Source organism: Micromys minutus (genome assembly GCF_963924665.1).
Source record: "Micromys minutus genome assembly, chromosome: 6".
Classification (NCBI taxonomy): Eukaryota; Metazoa; Chordata; class Mammalia; order Rodentia; family Muridae; genus Micromys; species Micromys minutus.
In genome coordinates, this window is record NC_137975.1 from 70908474 (window position 1) to 70931036 (window position 22563).

Below are 22563 nucleotides of genomic sequence, written 5' to 3' on the forward strand. Positions count from 1 at the left end.
GAGGTCCTCATCTCTGCCTGCCCTGTGCTGTGCTCCTATGTCTTTCCTTCTGGCTTTTTCAGTTCTAGGTCTTTGGTGAACTTGTGGAGTTGGCTTTTTATTCAGGATGAGAGACAAGAATCAAGATTCACTCACCTACCTACATGTTGATATACAATTTACCAAACATCATTTGTTGAAAAAGACCTCTTTCTTCCAGTGTGTATTTTTGTCAAAAATAATAGGTTACTGTGATGACTTGGTCTTAGGTCTGAATCTGCTATTCAAAACAAGCATATTTAAGAGGTTATTCCATCTTTTAGTGTCTTCCTTACTTCTCAGTTTTAAGTTTTCACCATAGAGATCTTTGACTACCTGGATTAGATTTACTGTAAGTTTTATGTTGTGTATTGTAAATGGAATTGTCTCCCAGATTTCCATCTCATGGGGTCTACCACTGATATACTGAACGGCAATGTATGGTCATTTTCTATCTTGCAAGTTTGCTGAAAGTGATTATCCATCTGAGGAGTTTTCATTTTGTTTGCTTGCTTGTTGTTTTTAATCTTTGGGATGAAGCCAAGTTGACCATGGTCTGATTTTTGTGTGTGTCTCTGCATTGGGTTTTTATGCTCTGCCTTGTGGATTCTTGCGTTTATATTCATCGGAGCCAGAGATCTCTAATTCTCCTTTGTTATATCATCGTGTGGTTTGGGTGCTGGGGTTAAAACTGGCTTTATAAAGAGACTGTTAAAAATGTATTTCTAGTTTTCTTTTGGGGGGATTTTTGAGGAACATTGGTTGTAGTAGTGATTGTTCTTGATTTCTCAAACTCCTTGAGTGTATTGACAATTGTTTTTGGAATTCTATGTCTCCAGTATTATTTGTCAGTGTTCCCTAAAAGTCAGTTTTAATGACAGCGACACAATATCAACATATTACTCCATAGCTATACTTTACTTTTAAACTTAAACTCAAATGTGTGGTCAAGACATTTAGACTCACTTTTGCTTCTGTTAGTACTCCCTGCTTAAACTGGGTGAAAGTTTGCTTTCATTTCCTTTATGAGTGTATACTCTCCGATGCTCTGAGTATCTGCAAGCATTTCTAAATCCCCCGATATATCCTAGCACTTTTGCATGTTCTAATTTCTTAAAGATCCTTTCTGTTAATCCTTTCCTGGCTTCAGTCAGTCTATTATATGCACTTCAGTCCTAATCTTTAGCCCTAAGCAATTGTGGATTCTTTAGTTATTAATCAATATTTTCACGCAATACTCTCACTTTCCGATTGACTGGTTTTCAAATTAGGTAAAATGTATATGCAATTCTTATTCAGAAGCCATCCAGAGATGTGAAAGAAGATAAACAGAATAATTTTGTGCTTCTCTTTAGAAGCATGACTCGGGTTTGACCTTGGGAGTGACCTTGGGAATGCAACCACAAACCTTCCAGACCATCTTATAATTCCCTTAATCACCATTTCTCTGGTTCCTACAAATCTTTACTTTAAAGATTCCTAAAAGTTTCCTTCTGACAGTTTCTGGTTATGTTCTTCTTAGTCCCATGAGGAGGACAGGCACCTGTTCACCATTTTGTCAATATCGCCATACCCGTCTTCTCAAACTCCCTAGCTCCTGTGACATGATTTATCATCAGTTCTTGATATTATCTACCTGATGTGATGGACCATCACAGAATGTGTAGTGTTTTCTAAATCTCTTCTGTCTTTTGAATCTTCTGTCTGAGAATGGTTAGCTTCCTTACTCTGTAAGTAAGCTGAAGCCATAAAAGTCTCTTTTCTTACTTCTTTGCTAGGGCAGTAGTCAATTACCTAACCCCACAGGTAGAATGCAGCCTTCTAAGAATCATGCTAATATCCACTGATCCTAAATTCACTGTTCCCACATTTGTGCTGACTTCTATATTATTTCACATTGATAACCGGCAAATGACTTCCCTGCATAGCTTGTGTCTCTTCTCTCCCCCTTCTACTTCCTGTAAGCATCTGCTGATATCTTGGAAGCTCTAGATCTTGCTAGCTCTAGGAAACACTACACTTTCCTATCTCCTGTTCTTACAGGTATAGACCCATCCAGCATAAGAAATTGTCTATACAATTATATACTCTGCAGCACACAGTAAGAGGTGAAAAACTGAATTTTAAATGTAAGAAAGAGACACATAATACTACACTCATAGTAATAATTGTGTTGCACAGAAGGCATGGAAATGCAGCATCCAAAAGATCTATATATACAACTATCAAAAGAGTTTGAATGTGTGTATATGTGTGTCTGTGTGTCTATAAATATGCATGTGACTTAGAAACTTAAAACTGAATTCTTTTTTTTTTTTGCCTCTATCTGTGCCTTTGAAATTCTAGCCCATATTTTCAACTTGCCTAGCTCCTGACCATAAAACATTGAATTATACACAAAATGGAGCCCTCCAAATCAGCAGTGATGCTGCCCCTGGCACGAAATAAGGGCAACAGAGATGTTAGGAGGAAGACTCACTCCCAATAGAAACTTATACATGGAATGTAGGTCTGCCAAGACACTCCTCTCCCACCATTCACTCATGTATCATCCCAGTGGATTTGCATTTGTCTACAAGTAGCTCAAGCCATATACAATGTTCACATTTCTAAAACATGAACATCCAAGGGGCATGAAATTATGCTTTAATTTATATAACTACTTTTATACATAATACTTTGGCTCAGTGTACTAATGGCCAAATCGAACACAAAACAGTGTGTTGGAAAGCTTTGTCAATATGACAGAATTTACAGTTATTGAGAGGAAGGAACCTGAGCTGGTGATCTGGGTTTTGTAAGAAATCAGGTTGAGAAAGTCATGAGAAGCAAGCCAGTAAACAGCATCTTTTCATGACCTCTGTATCAGCTTCTGACCCCAGGTTCCTGCCCTGTTTGAGTCCCTGTCCTGACATCCTTCTGTGATGGACTAAGATCTGGAAGTGCCAATATAATGAGCCTTTTCCTCCCCAAGTTGCTTTGGTCATGGTTTTTCGTCATGGCAATATTATCCCTAAGACAAACAGTATTCTCTTCTATTCCTGAGAGACCTTGTTGAAAGGTGAAGAGTTTTCTCACATTCTCGTACCTCATCTTGGCCTGCTATACGAAGACAACATTCCACATATAAGTTTGTTATTGGAAAGTCTACAGCCAGAGGCATACAGCATGCATATATACATACATATATTTATTTATTTATTAAAGATTTATTTATTGATTTTTCTATTTTATGTATATGAGTACATTGTTGCTATCTTCAGACATACATAAGATGGCATTAGATCCCATCACAGATGGTTGTGAGCCGTTATGTAGTTGCTAGGAATTAAACTCAGGACCTCTAGAAGAGCAGTCAGAGCTCTTAACCACTGAGCCATCTCTCCATACATATATAGTCTACTTTTCAACTTAAGGAGGGAGAGTAGGTGTGATGGGAAGTGTCACTCGTTTCCCATATCTCACATGACATAGCATGCAGCTACTATCATGCCGTGCCAGTCACTGATATGTTTCATAGACCTCTGAGATGAGTATGCATGTCTGAGAAATGCTTAACAAGGAGGAAATCCTGCCTGGTACTGGACATCTAGCTAACTCTTCAGTGTTAGTGATGTGTTGGCTGTTGAAGGAAAATCCACATCCACTAATTTCCTAAATTAACATAATCCCTAGCAACAGTCTGTAAACCTTTATCTTACACCCACAGATAAGTGTAGTCCTGACCACTCATCAAAGAAAGTTCTCTTTGTGACAGACAGGGACCACTGAAGAAAACCACAACCAATCAAAATGCCGAGTTGTGGAGCATGCTTGCAGTAGATACATCTACAAAATACTCTTGAACCTAAGACCCAGGAAACATCATTAAAAAGGGAGCAGAGGATCAGGGAATGTTCTCTGAGATTCTGTCTCACATCAATTGGCTGTTCAGTGCCCATATAAATGCTATTATGAATATGGATATGAATACAAATGTAAAAATAAATACAAACAAGTTATGTTTAGGAATAAGAGACCATTGTAGAGAAAGAGACCATGGATTTAAAGGAGAGTGGGGGTAGGTATGTGAGAGGGTTTAAGAGGGAGAAAAGAGACATGTGAAATATCCTTATTTATATTATAATCTCAAAACTAAAATTAAGAAGGAGAACAAAATTTGTTAAAGTGCCATATACTTGACAGTACTTACTCTAGTATTTGTCCTAGTCCTTAGGTTTCCACTCTGTGAACACATTACTAATGTTGACGGCTGCTTCAGACATGTTAGATGCCCCATGGACAGCATTTCTCAAAATGTCTACTCCATATTTGGCTCGGAGGGAATCTGGGGACAGCAGTTTTGCTTCTTGCGGGTCTACTGGGCCAATCATTCGCCTCCATTCTGCAACAGCATTCCACTTGGTCAGAACCATGATTACTGACATGCCCCTGCAAATAGCAATTCTTTTAGAAGGCAAGCTGCTTCAAGGGCATGGGTTATACACACTGCAAAGAACAGAATGCTTCTGGTGCACACAAAGCAATTTTCCCTAATCAATATGATCATGTACTGTCTTTGTTTTCTTCTTCTTCGCAAGTTTTGTGTTATTCGAGTGGTATTTTGACCCTAGAGAATTATGCAAATAGATTAATATTTTTACTACCTTGGGGACCACACAAACATTGTCATGGACCCAGACTTTTGATTCACGTACACCTTTCAGCCTCTACTCCAGTGGTTCTCAACCTTGCTAATGCTGTGCCCTTCATGTGGTGACACTCAATCATAAAATTATTTTGTTGCTACTGTTAATTGAAATTTTGCTATGATTACAAAAACACTGTAAATATCTGATATGCAGGTTAGCAGATATGTAACCCCAAAGGGGTCATGAGCCACGGGTTGAGAACCACTGCGTAGTCCTTTAGCTATTACCTCCACTGCAGAAAGCTACTTTGCCCAGACTACCTTCATTCCCAAATTGTACTCTATCCAATGATTGGCTCATATAAGTTATAAAGATGTCTTAGCTCACTGCATTACCACTTGGATGACCACTAGTTGATCAGCAGAGATTTTAGTTCTCTGTAGAACACCCTAACCTCTTCCTCTTGCCCCATTCACCTCTTTTTCCTCTTCTCCAAACAATCCTCTAAATACATTGTCTAAAAAAGAATTCTCAAGGTAACAGACAGGAAATCTACCTACAACAGATTTACTGGAGCTTGATTTATTAGTGTCCATGGTATAGAATCCTGGTTCTCTCACTTTCTGTGACTAGGTCTTATGGATTCCTCTCTATTTTGCAAATAAAGAGATTTAGCATAGTTCTGCATTGGCTAAGCAAGACCTTTAACCCTGACAGCTGCTACATGTAGTGTAAAGAACTAAAGAAATCCAAAGAGGAAGGGAAGGAAGGGAAGGGGAAATGAAAGAAATTGTAATAAAATAATAATTAATAATAATAATAATAAACTTTAAATGTTATCAAGGCATTTTTTCATGAGTCAGATAGAAAGTTGTTCAAACTAATTTGTTTCTCACAGTTTCTATAATGTACAATTACCACTTCCAGAGTACAAACAACTACAGTTCAGAAACTTACAAAGATAAGACATCCAATACATTTTTATAAAATTCTTTTCCTGTTATTTTGAAATAAACTTTGCTTGCATGCTCTGGAGTCAGGTGCATTTCCTTCATCTGGGTTATCTCAAATTTTGCATCTTTAATGGCCTTCAGGATCTCCACTAAGGAAACAAACATTAGGAACTATTATAGATCATTCATTTTGTGTTCACGGTACATTCAAGGATATAAAAATACCAGAGGAACATAATACATCTTGTGGTTTATATATAGAAAATTGTGTAAAATTAAAAGTTCACAACCAGAAGACCTTTAATATATTAGCATGGATATCCCTCTTTTATCAACTAAGAGAGCATCAAATGGAAAAGAAGATCTGTCAGAATGCTAAGTATGAAAATATAGTTTCATCTTTATGCCCCAAATGCCTAAAAATGTCTTATGTGGTCAGTGCCAAAGGAAGAACAAAGGCCAACATTCTTGCTTGAACCATAAAGGCACTGCTGAGTGCATCAATACAGGCAACCCTATAAGAATCTCAACAACAGCCTGAATGATGAAGTCTGTAGTCTCCAGACCAAGGGGAAACTGACTGAAAGATGTTCCAAGATAATTGAACCTATTTCTAGTTAGGGTATGGCTCAGCCCTGAGTAATCTCCTTTATTTCCAAACAATGAAGATAAAGTTAGGTTGTAGAAAGAAGCACCTGTGTTTCACAGTGATGTCTAATCGAATGGCAGGCAAAGTGACGAATCAGTGAAAGATTTGACAAAAGATATGGCCAGTTCTCACAAGAGGAGAGAGGAAAGGGAAGCTACCTAAGGGAGAGCTAGACAGTACAGGAAGGAGGGGGTATAGAGCAGGAATACAGATGAATTTATGGAGACAGTGCAGTAGAATTTAAAGAGAGGCTAGAGCAGCAGAGAGAGGGAGAAGGAGACAGTTTTACCAGGAGAGTTTTACAGAGACAGATTAGAGAGAGAACAAGCTAGACACAGGTAAAGACAGAATGAGCAAGAGAATGAGAAGAAGCCAGAAGATTAGAAAGAATTGCTAGATTTAGTATGAGGCTGAGCAGAGCAATTCAGAGTCTGGGAGAAAAGTGAGGTTGAGTAAGTGAACTGAGGATTGTGAGACAGAATAGCTGAGTTTAACGAGCAAGCTAGAGTTCAGAAAGAACACGAAAGGATGAGCTTATTGAGCAGCAAGTCTCAGATACTGACAACTTCTAGGTCTAGATCAGATTGTCCAGAGAACTAAGTCTGGGTTAGAAGACAGAGGCAGTAAACTTCCCAGAAATGGTTACAACAGGAGAATAAAAGTTACCTTTAAAGAAAAACCTGGAGCTTTCTGCCAAAAAAGGAAGAAGGGAGAACATGAATGGTGTAGAGGAATTGGTAAAGGAGCACGAAAAAGAAAAAGAAACTAAATTTTTTTTCACATCGAATAAAAAACATTCAGAGGTACTGGGCTTCGAGGGAAGGTGAGACCTAATCTACAGAGAACCTGAAGAAGGCTGGGCCTTTGCTATGAGCAGAGATAAACAGAATATATCCCCAGGGGCCCTCTAATAACACATGTGAACAGAGTACAAAGTACACATCAGAAATAATCCAATCCTATAAATTTATTATGAGAAAATGATATTATAAAGGATACTGTGTATAGTACCTAAACCACAAGCCAAAAAACAATTCTCTTTGGAACCTCAGGAATTTTTTTCATTTATTTATTTGTTCATTCATTCATTCATTCATTCACCTTACATCTCAACTGCAGACCACATCCCTCCTTAGAAATGCTGGCCTTTGTGTGAGGCACAGTACAAGAAAAGTGGTGTCACAAAGCTAATAAGGCAGATGTCATAGTTGGTGTTTCTACTGCTATGACAAAACACTGTGATTGTAAACAGCTTGGGGGAAAAGTTATTTCACCTTATTCTTTGACATCACAGTCCAGCACTGAAGGAAGTTAGGGCAGGAATTCAAGAGGCAGAAAGTGAAGCAGAAGCCAGAAGGACCTTATAGGTCTGCTTGCCATGGCTTGTTTGTTCTCATTTCTTATACAACTGAGGACCATCTGCCTAGGAATGCATACTGGCTGGTTTTGTGTCAACGTGACACAAGCTGGAATTATCACAGAGAAAGGAGCCTCCCTTGAGGAAATGCCTCCATGAGATCCAGCTGTAAGGCATTTTCTCAACTAGTGATCAAGGGGAGAGGGCCCAGCCCATTGTGGGTGGTGCCATCCCTGGGCTGGTAGACCTGGGTTCTATAAGGAAGCAGGCTGAGCAAGCCAGGGGAAGCAAGCCAGTAAGTGACATCCCTCCATGGCCTCTGCATCAGCTTCCGCTTCCTGACCTGCTTGGGTTCCAGTCCTGACTTCCTCTGGTGATGAACAGCAATGTGAAAGTGTAAGCTGAATAAACCCTTTCCTCCCCAGCCTGCTTCTTGTTCATGATGTTTGTGCAGGAATAGAAACCCTGACTAAGACAGTGTCTAAAACCTATTCACAATCCTCTAGGCTCTCCAGAGATACTTTCCTTCACATTTGGTGTTTGCAGCACAGGGCAGCTTGTCTCATAGGCTCAGGCCCACCTCATTCTACACACGCTACTGTCTTTAGTGGTTTTATAGTACTGACATCTCTGAAATGCTAGGGTCTCTGCTGAAACTGGGCTGCACCTTCACCAGTAGCTTTTCCTGTTCTCTTTCAGGAACTCTGATCTTGCCACATGATGCCAAGCCTCAAATTCCCTCCATTATCCCTTTAATCTTCAGGTTTCGATAGCAACTGAAGCTGCACTTCTACCAGTGGACTCTCACTATGCCGAGCCTCAGCTCTTCTTCATGACCCCCCTTCATGCCTTTAGAATCACTAACACCAAGGAGACTCTTATACATTGCCAAGTTCAACTGCCAACAAAGTACAGCCTTGGCCACCTCTGGACCTAAGGAAACACCTCCCAGAAGATGTCACCTGGGTAATGCTCGTCTTTTCTTAATCACTGCTAATTTCTTAGCACCAACTCACCAGCATCTGATGTTGCAATAAAGCCAAGGCTTTGCTTTGGTGGGGCCGGGTTCTTGTTAATTACACCTGAGTTTTCAGCTGTAGCTAACTGAGTTACAGTTGTCTATCTATGCATCACTGAGCCTTAACACAAAATATCATACAAACGGCTACAGTAGGGTTGTTGCTTCCATCTGAAACTTCACACTATTCAACATTCTTATTTGCCAAGATACCACTGAAGAGGTCATTAAACTCTGAGCCCCTGATGGTTTCTCCTGCCCCAAGTTCAAAGGTCCTTCCACAATCCTCCCCAAGTCATGGTCAGTTCTGTCAAAACAATAGTCTACTCTGTGGTACCAACTTCTGTCTTAGTTGGGGGTTTCTATTGCTGTTATAAAACCATGATGATTGGAAATAACTTGGTAATGAAAATATTTATTTCATCGTAGGTTTACACATCACAGTCCATCACCGAAGAAAGTTAGGGCAGAAACTCAAGAGGCCAGAACCGAAGGAAAATTCCTCGAAGAACACACTACTCACTCAGTTGCTAATTCTGCCCAAGTGCAGCACCACCTACAGTGAGCTAGTCCCGTGTTCCTCAATAACTAATCAATAAAATGGCTCTTTGTGCTCAAGCTTAGTTCCTGGCTTAGTTCCAGACCCTCAGCCCAAGGACCACATTTCCTAGTTAGGTCCCAGAGCCCTCTTTTTGTCAAGGCTGCCCTTTTTGGGAAAGTCACTTCTTCCCTTTGGCACCTGTGGTGTTTTAAAAGTTAGTTTCCCGTAGATTCATATGTTTCAATGCTTCTCCATAGAGAGTGGCACTATTAGGAGATATGGCCTTGTTGGGGTGGGTATGGCCTTGTTGGAGAAAGTGGAGAAGGAGAGCTTTGAGGTCTTTTTCTATGTTCAAGCCATTGTGGAATCTAGTCTCCTAACTGACCACAGAAAATAGTGTCCTTGGTGCCTGCTTTTGGATTACAACATAGAACCCTCAGCTCTTTTTTTAGAGCCGTAACCGTCATGATGATGATGATGAACTAAGCCTCTGAAACTGTAAGCCAGCCCCAAGTAAATGTTTGCCTTTGTAAGAGTTGCCTTGGTCATGGTGTCTCTTCGCATCAATAAAACGAAAACTGAGAAAGCAACTCCTCACCAAAGCCCTCTGCCGTCTGCAAACCCACAATCCTAGTTCTAGTCTGGAGTCTTTGAACCCTTTTTATATGTGAATCTCCTTGGACTGTTAGACCCACGGCTGGGGAGCCATCCTTTCTGGTCCTGTTAAACCGTACATCAGGCAGCCTTATCTGGCCTAGCTCAGGTCACAGTTCTCCTATACTGGCCCAATCGAAGGAAGGCTTGACTATCATATCAAACGCAGAAATAAAATCTTACATGCTTAGGTTAAATCAGAAAACTAATAAATCCACTGGTCCTATGGGAGAACCCAGAATTCAGAATTTAGAAGAACAATCATAGACCTTATTAAATAACTTAGCTAGTCTAAAGAAGATATGGAAAAAAAATCATTTCACTAAAATTCATGTAGCTAAAAATAAGTGCTTGAGTGATGTGTCCAAGAACATATAACTACACAACCAAGTGAGCGAATGGTGACAAGTCAGTATTTAAAAACTGAGTTCAATAAAAAGAAATCCTGAAGGGAAACAAAAGCCAACATAAAGAAGAAATTGAAAAAAAAATTAATATCTCAATTAGAAAATTCAGGGGGAAATTTTTCTGTAGAGTGAATCAAACCTAAGACAACATGCCAGGGCCTGAGGATAACGTAGATGCTCACTTCTTTCTTCTTGTGACACGTGAGGCTTGATCAGTGCCAGAGTGCTCTGAGGAGGAAAGAAATACTCTATTTCCTGCTCAGCTGCTGCTTTTGATCTGCTCCCATAGAACGGGTTGACAGAGAAATTTCTTGAAGCAAACTGGACGCATAAACTTGGGGAAGAAAAAAGAGCTGAGTTTAAAAAATTGAATGTAATATATCAATCTACTGCAATACTATTTATTTAAGTTAGCAAGGAAAAAAATAAGCAACAGCTTCCATCCCAGTTCAAAGTACTGCCCTGGATATACTATGTCCTGTCCTGGAGGTAGCAGACGATAGGAAGAAAACAGGGGGACATTTAAATTCCACTCTTAATAGATAGGACCAAGGGAAAACAACAGACAACAGGGACGCCAGTAGTGAAAAGTCCTGGCTGGCCCTGTGACCCCGTTTGGTAAGATTAAAGTTCTCTCTTTAGTGGTGTGAAGGTTAATCTTGAATTTTCTCATCCACATTTCAAAACTCTTATAATCAATTAATGATGTTGCAGCTATGATCACAACCTTTCTCTGGGTAATTTGTCATAAATTGTGGTTATGGTGGATATTTCTTTCAGGAATGAAAGATGCGAGGGCCAAGTCAAGCATCCCATCTTTTACTGCAAACTTACAGGCATCTTTAAGCTGCTATTAGACCAGTCCTCCACAATAAATAGTCAGTTACTCCACCAGGAACAGGCGCTTTCCCAGGAGCCATCTCAAATTAAAACTGCACTTCCTGTGTCTTCGAATTCAAAAGACATTAAACTGTATTATGGAAAAGGATGGAAAGCGGTAGTGTAAGTGATACCTGTCTGGATGAGATTCGTAAGCTTCCTCGATGGTTTTTGGCCCGATTAACTCTTTCCAATGTTCCACAGCATTTTCCCTCAGCAGAGCAAGGACATAAGAGTTATTACTGTTAGAAAGAAAGAATGTCTTAGATGCCAATGACACATTGAGAACACAAGTATGTGTTATTAGGCTGACACAACATGCCAAATGATCTGTAATAAGTCCATCAATACACACACTTACACTTACTCAAGAGCATGCTCAGATGAGCTGAGAAGAAAGATGGGAGGAGAGGGGGGGACTGCAGCTCCTTAGAGTGCCTTCTGCCAGGCTACCATACTCTTGTTGGTTTATAGAACCTTGCTGTGTTTTTGCCTCATCTGCACCTGGCTTACTCCTCTATATATCAGACAATGTTCTAGGGTCTCATCTCTTTGCCAGGACATGTGATATGGAAAGATTTTCAAAGGTCCCAAATAGTAATCAGACTGCCCAAAGGTCAGACGGTTTTCTGCTTGGACTTGACGATACTTCTGACTCTGGACCACTGCTGCATCCTTATTTCCTGGGAACTGGTGTGTGTGTGTCAATGTCCAGGCACACATTATTTGTTCTGACAGCATTTCAGAAAGGGAGAGGAACATATATTTGAGCAGAGACTAAGGAAATAAACAAAACTGACAAAAACAGAGACCAAGAACTTGTTTATAGAATTTGTAAGTTTTCCAACCTAATTTTAGAAAAAAAAAAAAAGCTTAAGGAAAGGTTGAAATAAGCAGAAACTAGTCACAACTCTTTCTACCCCTGAACACTGCTTTACCTGCACAAGTAGCCTATCAGAGCATCAAAATAATCTTCCTTCTCATACAGCTTGCACACTGTTCTTGCTTCTTCCTCTGATAATACTATTTGCCTCTGCATCAGTATGGTGAATCCTTCATTTTCAATAATGTTCAACACATCATCTAAATGCAAACAGTTATGACAAAGTAAGCCCCAAACTTGCAGATTTCTAACTACAAACATAATGTGTGGCACAACATTGGGAAAGGCATCCTACGTGTCTAACTCTCCTGTGAAATGTAAACAGTCACATAAACAATTTATTAGGTCTCAAGATGGATGGTACTTCTTCATGCATCAATTTTAATGTTGCTTCAGTTTTTATGCACACATAGTAATTACTCACAAAGAAGCCTCAGAAAATAATTTCTTTTGCTGCACATGCACTGTATCTTTGCAGGTATGTGATGGCTTGAATGGAAATGACTCCCATAGGCTCATCTATTTAAATGCCTGCTTCCAAGATAGTGAAATTGTTTGTAAAGGATTAGGAGGGGTGGCCATGTTGGAGGAGGTGTGCCACTGGGTGAACTTTGACGTTTCAGAAGCTCATTGCTAGTTAGCTCTTTCTCTGACTCCAACTTTTAGACCAGATGCAAGCTCTCAACTATTTCTCTGGCCCCATGCCTGCATATCTGCTGTCATGCTTCTTTCCATGATGATCATGGAGTCATCCTCTGAAACACTAAGCAAACACCAACTTAAATACTTGCTGATATGAGTAGCCTTGGTTATAGTGTCTTTCCATAGCAATAAAAAAAACTAAGATAAGATAGTTACCTAAATATTTAACCAATTCGAGTATAAATATTTATAAATAGGGGGCTACTATTTGGCTTGTTTATTTGGGGAGAAACAAGTCAAATAATTAAACAAAAACTTATGATATCCATAAGTGTTTTTCCATTTCCTTCTGACTAGCCTTCTCTCAGTTGAAGACTGGAAGATAAAGTGCCTTGCCTTCCTCCTGAGTATGTCAATGAACCCAGCTGTGGTCTGTGACTACAAAAATACGCTACTTCTGAAAGGGCTTCCTAGGAGAATCTCCCTGCTTGACACTGGATTTCTGCTTTTAACAGTTAAGAATATGATGCTGGAGTCTGTAGACACCACTGGATTAACCAAATATACAAATCTTAAGCCAGAGCCCAGTCAGCACTATGGATGGTTGGTAATTTTTTCCAGTCATCTGACTAGGAGTATGAACTAAGGAAGGTGTACACAAGGACAGTCAACCACCACCCGTCCGGTCAATCACCACCTTTCCGGTCAACCACCACCACCCGTCCGGTAAGTGAGGTTTCATTAGTTGCAACAGCTAATGGCTTCCCCTCAGGCTTGTTCACAAGTCAGGATGAGAAGCTATGACTTCCGATTGCCTGGGAAGCAAATGTTATTTGTCACAAGACTGTAAGGTCATTGTAAAGCAAACCAAACTGCAAATATGCAGATGAGCCCACAGGCTTTATTCTCACCTAACAATTGTCTGTTGTGTTCTAGGTTAGTAGATTTATTATCTGTCCATCATGGGAGAGATAATATAACAGATGTATTTGCTTTGCCTTGACCAGGGCCTTAAGCTTAATGTCAGTAAGAAAAACAAAGATAGAAGTTACTATCTTTATTACATAGAAAATAAAAATAGAAGAGAATAATGAAAGTGAAAATTTTGTCTGTGTGTGTGTGTGTGTGTGTATGTGTGTGTGTATGTGTCTGTAAGCATGCATGTTCAAGCATGAATAACAGTTCTTGTTTATGTGTGACTATGTGTGCATATGTCTGTGGTGGTTAGAAGTCAAACTTGAGTGCTGTTCCTCAGGAGCTGTCTACATTGCTTTTTGAGACAGGATATCTCACTGGGACTGGGGCCTCACCAAGTAGGCTAAGTCTGCCTGAGCCCCGGAGGTCCACCTATCTCTGTCTTTCTAGTGCTGTGATTACAAGAATGGACAGGTAATGGGACAAGAGATCCCTACTCTTGTACAGCAAGCTAACACCTCAACCCAAAATATGTTGATATTACCCAAATTAAATAATCTACATGGGCTTTGCTTTAGAATTCCTTGAAGTGGCCCAGAAAAAAAATACCAAAATTTAATAGAACTTTATTAGAAAAAAAGGGTGGTGGGTTGCCACTATCAATTGTCAAATAATATAAACCTAAAAATGATCAAAAACTGAGGTTAGACTCAAACCAAGGATTGGGATGCTTGAGAAGAGTGAGACAGAACAACAATAAACCTCAAAAAGCAATGTGGCAATACATTACAGATCATATAAATGATAGAGTAGACATAATAATCTCTCACTTCTATGAGGTGATTAGAAATATAGCAAATGATACTTAAACATATTATCACATTAATTCTCAAAAAAACCTGAAGCACTCTATCAGTAGAAAAAAGCTTGAAGTGCTAGACAGAAGGCTTGGTTGGTAAAGTGCTTCCTTTGCAAACTTGAGGACCAAAGTTTAATTCCAATGACCCATAGAAAAGCCCAGGGATTCTGGTCCCAGCACTGGGAAGTAGAAACAGGTGGATCCCAGGGCTCACTGGACAGATTTCCTAGCCTCTGTGCAGTGTGCAGAACAGAGGGAGGAAAGATAGATGGTGCTTAGAAAGAACATCTCTCTCTCCCTCTCTCTTTCTCTCTCTCTCTCTCTCTCTCTCTCTCTCTCTCTCTCTCTCCTCTTTCTATCTCTGTCTCTCTGTCTCTCTGTCTCTCTGTCTCTCTCTCTTACACACACACACACACACACACACTCACTCACTCATACATGTGTATACATGTATATACAAAGTGCACCTGCACACATAGGGATGGATGCAGGTAATAACACACAAAGAACATGAACTACATAGACGTTTATGATGCATTGACATAGTTTGTTTTCAAAGAATAAAGACACAGGTCTTTACATTTTACTTTGTAATGTTAAACCAAAAAGGAATGTATTAAAATATCTTTTTCCCTCCTCTCAGTCTCTGTGTGTATGCATGTGTCTGAAAATGCTAAAAGAAACTTTTCAAACTGCTTGTGAAATTTTATATTAACTATCATTTCTCTTAAATGTGTTCTTTTCCAAACGTTATTAAATGGTTAGTATTGTTTATATAAGGCCATTTTAGTATAAATTTTTAAAGTCTTTGAAGATTTTTTAATACAGGAAACGTTTTTAACTGTGTTAAGTTGCTGACTTGTTCTGGGGAAGTACAAAGCAGAATCCTCTAGACAATTAGATCAGGGTCATACATGCTAACTCATCCTCTAAATAATCCAAAGTGGAGTTTTTCTTCCTGGTTGGGAAAATAACAACTACTCTTGAGGATGTGGAGAAGACCCAGGCACTCCTGTTGGAAATGTGAACTAATACAGACATCCTGGAATGGGGTTTTAAGGGAAATAGAGATGGTTCAATGGTTGTGATCATGTGCTGCTCTTACAGAAGTCCTGGGTTCACTTCCCAGAGCAAATACTGGGAAGTTCACAACTATCTGTTAACTCCAGCTCCAGAGGAATGCTACACCTATGGCCTCCTCTGACATAGTCACTCATCGGTACAAACCCATACACAGACACAGAAACATAATTATAACAAAATTGCTGTTTTGGTTAAAAATATTTAAAGTACTACTTTATGATTCAGAATTCTATTCCTGGGTAAATACCCAGGAGAAATGAAATCAGCTTGCCAGAGACAAGCATAATCTTGCATTATTAGAGCACTGTCCACTGGAGCCAGTGAATTGAAACACCGGTCCATAAAATTTTGGATGGGCAAAAAGATGCAGCACACATACCATGGAATAATATTTATTCATTAAATGAATAAAGTGTGTCACTCACAAGAATGTGTATGGAGGAAGAAATCATATGTTAAGCAAAACAAACCAATCCTGGGAAAGCAAGCACTGAAGAATCTCATTTATATGTGGTATGTCATATGGCTGGTTGACCATTCAGAAACTAAAAGAACAGTGACTTCTGGAGGCCAGAGAAAATAGTGTGGAGGGTGGTTTAGGACAGATTCATTAGGTGGTAGTGGGGAATGAGAAGGCATGGTGAGCGACTTCATGGTGAGGCATGAAATCTGGGTTGGAGCCTAAGATCCTGGTGCAGCCCCCAGATCAAGATTAGACAAGGTTTTCAGGCATAAGACATGGACCAAAGATATAGGTACAAGAGAGTCGAACAGAGGCATTAGTGAGCAAAGGGAAGCTAAAATTCATGACCTCAGATAATTGCAGTTTTCTATGTCATCTCTAAGAAAGATCAAAATAAAACAGACTTAGATAAGGAGAAGACTGAGGGGTATAATGATAAATTATGAGCAATAGAACAGAAATTAAAGGATCTTTAAGATCAGAATAAAAGTTATCAAGATAACACCTTGGAATTTGATTTAAAGCCTATGTGCCACTTTATGTCAATATGACAGAATGGCAGTCTAGGCCACTAGAAAGCCTACAGAACACCAATGGCTAGTGCTCCAAGATCAAGAATAGAAAAATGGAACCTCATAAAATTGCAAAGGTTCTGTTAGGCAAAGGTCACTGTCAAGAGGGCAAAATGGCAGCCAACAAATTGGGAAAAGATCTTTACCAATTCTACATCTGATAGAGGGCTAACATCCAATTTTTACAAAGAACTAAAGAAGTTAGACTTCAGAGAATCAAATAATCCTATTTTAAAAATAGGGTACAGAGATAAACAAAGAATTCTCAACTGAGGAATATCAAATGGCCAAGAAGCACCTAAAGAAATGCTCAACATCCTTAGTTATCGGGAAATGCAAATCAAACAACCCTGAGATACCACTTCACACCAGTCACAATGGCTAAAACCAAAAACTCAGGTGACAGCAGATGCTGTCAAGAATGTAGAGAAAGAGGAACACTCCTCCATTGTTGGAGGAATTGCAAGCTGATATAACCCCTCCAGAAATAAGTCTACTGGTTCCTCAGAAAACTGGACATAGTACTTACCTCCTGAGGACCCTGCTATACCATTCTTGGGCATATACCCAAAAGATGCTCCAACATGTAACAAGGACACATGCTCCACTATGTTTATAGCAGCCTTATTTATCATAGTCAGAAGCTGGGAAGAACCCAAATGTCCTTCAACAAAGGAATGGATACAGAAATTATGGTACATTTACCCAATGGAATGCTACTCAGCTATTAGAAACAATGACTTCATCAAAGATCTCCACATTAAACCAGATACACTGAAACTATTAGAAGAGAACGTAGGGAAAACCTTAGAACACATAGGCACAGGAGAAAATTTCCTGAACAGAACACCAATGGCTCATGCCTAAGGTCAATTATCAACAAATGGGAATTAATGAGATTGCAAAGCTTCTGTAAGGCTAAGGACACTGTCAAGAAAACAAAACAGCAGCCAACAAATTGAGAAAAGATCTTTACCAACCCCACACCAGATAGAAGCCTAAAATCCAAGGTATACAAAGAACTCAAGAAGCTAGACACCAGAGAATCAAACAACCCTATAAAAAATGGGGTACAGATAGAACACATAGGCACAGGAGAAAATTTCCTGAACAAAACACCAATGGCTCAAGCTCTAAGGTCAAAGATTAACAAATGGGACTTAATGAGATTGCAAAGTTTCTGTAAGGCTAAGGACATCGTCAAGAAAACAAAACGGCAACCAACAGAATGGGAAAAGATCTTTACCAACACCACATCAGATAGAGGCCTAATATCCAAGGTGTACAAGGAACTCAAAAAGCTAGACACCAGAGAATCAAATAACCCTATTAAAAAATGGAGTACAGAGCTAAATAAAACGTTTTCAGTTGAGGAACACCGAATGGCCGAGAAACATCTGAGGAAGTGCTCGACATCCTTAGCCATCAGGGAAATGCAAATCAAAACAACCCTGAGATTCCACCTCACACCAGTCAGATTGGCCAAGATCCAAAACTCAGATGACAGCAGATGCTGGCTAGGCTGTGGAGAAAGAGGAACACTTCTCCACTGTTGGTGGGGTTGCAAGCTAATACAACCACTCTGGAAATCTGTCTGGCGATACCTCAGAAAATTGGATATAGTACTACCTGAAGACCCAGCTATTCCACTTCTGGGCATATACCCCAGAGACACTTTAATACACAACAAAGATATATGCACCACAATGTTCATAGCGGCTCTATTTATAATAGCCAGAAGCTGGAAGGAACCCAGATGTCCTTCAGAAGATGAATGGATACAAAAATTGTGGTACATATACACAATGGAATACTACTCAGCCACCAGAAACAATGACTTAACCAAATTCTTAAGAAAATGGCTGCATCTAGAGAAGATCATCCTGAGTGAGATAACCCAGTCACAAAAGAACAGACATAATATGCAGTCACTGATAGTGGGATGCTAACCCCAGAGGCTTGCACTCCCCCAGAAACAACTCACAGACTGTATGAAGTCCAAGAAATAAAGAAAACATATATATATATATATATATATATATATATATATATATATATATATATATTTACAAAACAAGAAGACTTTGACTATTTCCATGTTGCATTTTGTTTTGCATGTACTTTACGCTTATTGTAACTATTAGGTTTTCAATGCATACTTTCAAGCCCTTGAAAAAAATCAAGTACTGACTAAAAAATATATTCACATGGTTTTATGTAAAAATTATTTTAATGTCTGAAAAAACAGTACTGACAAAAATGTATAATTTTAAGCAAAAAATGTTTAAAATCTGTACATTTATCTTTGTTTTGTAAAATAAAGTCGTTTAAAAAAAAGAATAAAAAAATGGGGTACAGAGCTAAACAAAAAATTCTCAATTGAGGAATATCAAATGCCTGAGAAGCATCTAAGGAAGTGCTCAACATCATTAGCCATCAGGGAAATGCAAATCAAAACAACCCTGAGATTCCACCTCACACCACTCAGAATGGCTAAGATCAACAATTCAGATGACAGCAGATGCTGGCAAGGATGTGGAGAAAGAGGAACACTTCTCCACTGTTGGTGGGGTTTTAATCTGGTACAACCACTCTAGAAATAAGTCTGGGGGTTCCTCAGAAAATTCAACATAGTACTACCTGAAGACTCAGTTATTCCACTTCTGGGCATTTACTCCAGAGAAGCTCCAACATACAACAGAGACACTTGCACCACAATGTTCATAGCAGCCCTATTTCTAACAGCCAGAAGCTGGAAAGAACCCAGATGCCCTTCAGTAGATAAATGGATACAAAAATTGGGGCATATTTACATAATGGAGTACTGCTCAGCTATCAGAAACAATGACTTTATGAAAATCTTAAGAAAATGGATGCATCTAGAGAATATCATACTGAGTGAGGTAACCTAGTCACAAAAAAAAAAAAACAGACATAATATGCAGTCACTGATAATTGAATAGTAACCCCAGAAAGCTCTGAACACCCCAGAAACAACTCACAGACTATATGAAGTTCAAGAAAAACATAAAGGTCAAAAATAAAAAAAAAAGAAAAGAAAAGAAAATGAAAAACCATTATGCTTAATCTTTACACACCAAGACAACTTTGACTATTTCCAGGTTACATCTTGTTTTACATGTAATTTATGCTCATTGTAACTAGTAAGATTTTAATGCATACTATCAAACCTTTAAAAAAATGAAGTACTGACAAAATGTATTCATATACTTTTATGCAAAAATGCTTAAAATTTGTACATTTATCTTTTTAAAAAATAAAGTTCGATTTATATATATATATAAAACAATGACTTCATCAAATTCTTAGGCAAATAGATGAAAATTGAAACTATCATCCTGAGTGAGGTAACCTAATCACAAAAGAACTCACATGGTATGCACTCACTAATAAGTAGATATTAGCCCAAAAGCTCAGAATACCCAAGATACAATTCACATACCATATGAAGCTTGAGAAGAAAGACCAAAATGTTGATGCTTCAATCCTTCTTAACAGGGGGAACAAAATACTCACTGGAGGTACAGGCTGACCTGATTGAGAGGAGGCTTTGGCTCTGAACAAAGTAATAGGACTGGGGCAGTAACATATGAAGAGTACGTTGCTGAGAAGGTTAGTGTGGTGAGTTTTTGAATACAGATTATGTTTGATGATGCTGCCTTAGGGCCATGTCATTCAATAGTATTAAATGCTTGAGACAAGCTTGAATAATAGAAAACAATTCAAATCATTTACCAAGATAACCCAGGGCTCAGATGCATTGTTTACTGATTTTTTTTTTAAACAAAGATTAACTTTAGCTGTGAATAGAACCATTTCAACTTCAGATAAAAGAGAGTTTTTAGCTTTTGAGAATGCAAATTCTGAATGCAAAAAGATCATTAGGCTTTTAAAGGCCAGAATGCACCTATTTATGAATAGATTAAAACTACTGAGGATGTTGGAGCTAATGCTTATAATTCAGTTCTGATTGGATGGGCAATTATAAAAGGTATCAGAGCACAGAATGTCCAATGCTTTTGTCTGTGAAATACCAAGTCATTTATTAAAGGACTGTAGAAAAACAGTTCTTAAGGAGAAAGCTTCCTGGGATATATAAAAGATGAAGAAGTAGTAGACACGGGGCTTATGAATGTAGATCATTGAGAGAATTATGAGGCAATTTAGACAATCAGAAAATGACTGAAGGGACTTTGCTAGGGCCTTACCAGAAAACAACATGAGTCATTCATGCTGTGTCAGCCAAGGAGAGACTGTTCTAGAGAGCAAGGAGAAAAATTAATGCCTGATACAACAGATGGTGGTGCTCCAAGCTTAACTACTCTGAGGGATAGAACAGGAGATTCTAAAGATACCAGGAAACAGATACTTTGGCCAACTGCAATAAAAAGATCAGAGATCAAGGTTAAAATTACAGCTAGATAGAACGGAGATGGAAGGCCTAGTGGACACTGACACAGATATTACTATCATTCCACAGGACTCTCGGAATCCAACTTAGACACTTGAGAAAATACCTACATAGCTCCTAGGAACCAAGATGTTGCCTCGAGTAAAATAAAGTCTAAAACTGATCAAATGTACAGGACCAGGAAGGCCATATGTGGTAGATATAGTCATGACGTTACGGGGAAGAGTTCTATTACAGCAGTGGGAAACACAGATTAGCATTCATCCAACTTCAGAGACCAGCTGTAAAACAGGAGATGCTCCTGATAATGGTGCTGAAACGTAATGTTACAGAACATCCAGGCTTTCCGTTGCAGACGTTGTCTCTCCTCTATAAGGAGGCCACTACTGATAAATATCACCTACTCTACCACTAAAATGGCTAACCAGCAAGCCTCTTTGGGTACATCCCTTAAATGAGGGAACATTACAGGCCCAGAAGAACTGTTCAAGAGCAGCTGGTAGCTTAACATACAGAAGAGTACACCAGCCCCTGGAGTTTTCCTATATTTGTCTTATGGATGCGCTTAATTTTTCAGAGTTTGTAAAAATAAATTATGTACATTATACAGTTGATACCTCTTCAGGATTTCAATGGGCTTCCTGCCTTGAGTTCTGAGAAAGCTGACTCTGTAATTCCGTATTTATTAGAAGTGACATCTATTTTAGCTATACCCTTCCAGATTAAAACTTCTGTTCCCTGACATATATATCCAGTAAAATGCAATGATATTTAAATATTATAATGTAAAACACATTACAGGCACGCCTTATGATACGACAGGTCAAACAATCGTAGAGGGCTCTCCCTGCACTTTCAAAGAAATGCTCATAAAACAGGAGTGGGATATGAGATCTCCCAGAGACAGATTACATAATGCTATATTAACTTTAAATTTTTTAAATGTTGATGAGGCAGGTAGCCCAGCTGCCAAAAAAAAAAAAAAAAAAAAAAAAAAAAAATGCTGGATTTTAGAAAGGAACTCTGAATTAAATCATCTTATATACTTTAAGGCTGTGTTAACCTCAGAATGGAAGTCAGGAAATGTGTTGCATTTGGGAGGAGGATATGTTTATATTTCTACAGGAAACAAGAAGCTGTAGGTTTCTTTAAAGTTAATAACAATTATATTTGACCACAAGAAACCTCCTGAAAATGTTGGCTGCTGACGTAGAAAGTGAGGAAAAAGACACCCAGGAAACCAACAAAACCATTAACACAAATGCCGATCGTACTACCTAAGAACAGCGTGGGAGAGCGGCTGAGACATGGACATCTCTGCAGCAGCGCATGAGTCATTGGGGTTACGCATGTTCTGCAGGGCTTACTATTACCAGGCCATTCTTTCACATAACGTAGATGGAGACGTATGTAACAATGCACACATTGTTACAGTTCAGTTGTGCAGTCCAAACACACTTATAAAGATTGACAGATGCCTATCGCATGCTCAAACATAGAGCAGAGAATCATCTTTAGGTGATGGTCCACATCCCAGACATGTGCAAGTGCAGAAATGTCCCTACCTTTAACAGCATGTGTCATCAGAACAAAAGGCCCAGATAGAA

At 39.0% G+C, this 22563-nt stretch overlaps 1 protein-coding gene across 1 annotated transcript in view; it reads right to left on the reverse strand.

The window, feature by feature from the left end:
• Positions 1 to 4223: 4223 nt before the first annotated feature.
• Positions 4224 to 22563, reverse strand: part of NME8 (NME/NM23 family member 8) — a gene marked incomplete at both ends in the record, with an annotated part of 41544 nt that continues 23204 nt past the window's right edge. The window contains 5 exons of the mRNA XM_080918510.1: positions 4224 to 4449; positions 5607 to 5751; positions 10411 to 10562; positions 11242 to 11349; positions 12046 to 12190. Coding sequence (XP_080774636.1) covers positions 4224 to 4449; positions 5607 to 5751; positions 10411 to 10562; positions 11242 to 11349; positions 12046 to 12190 — 776 coding nt within the window. The remainder of the gene's footprint in view (positions 4450 to 5606; positions 5752 to 10410; positions 10563 to 11241; positions 11350 to 12045; positions 12191 to 22563) is intronic.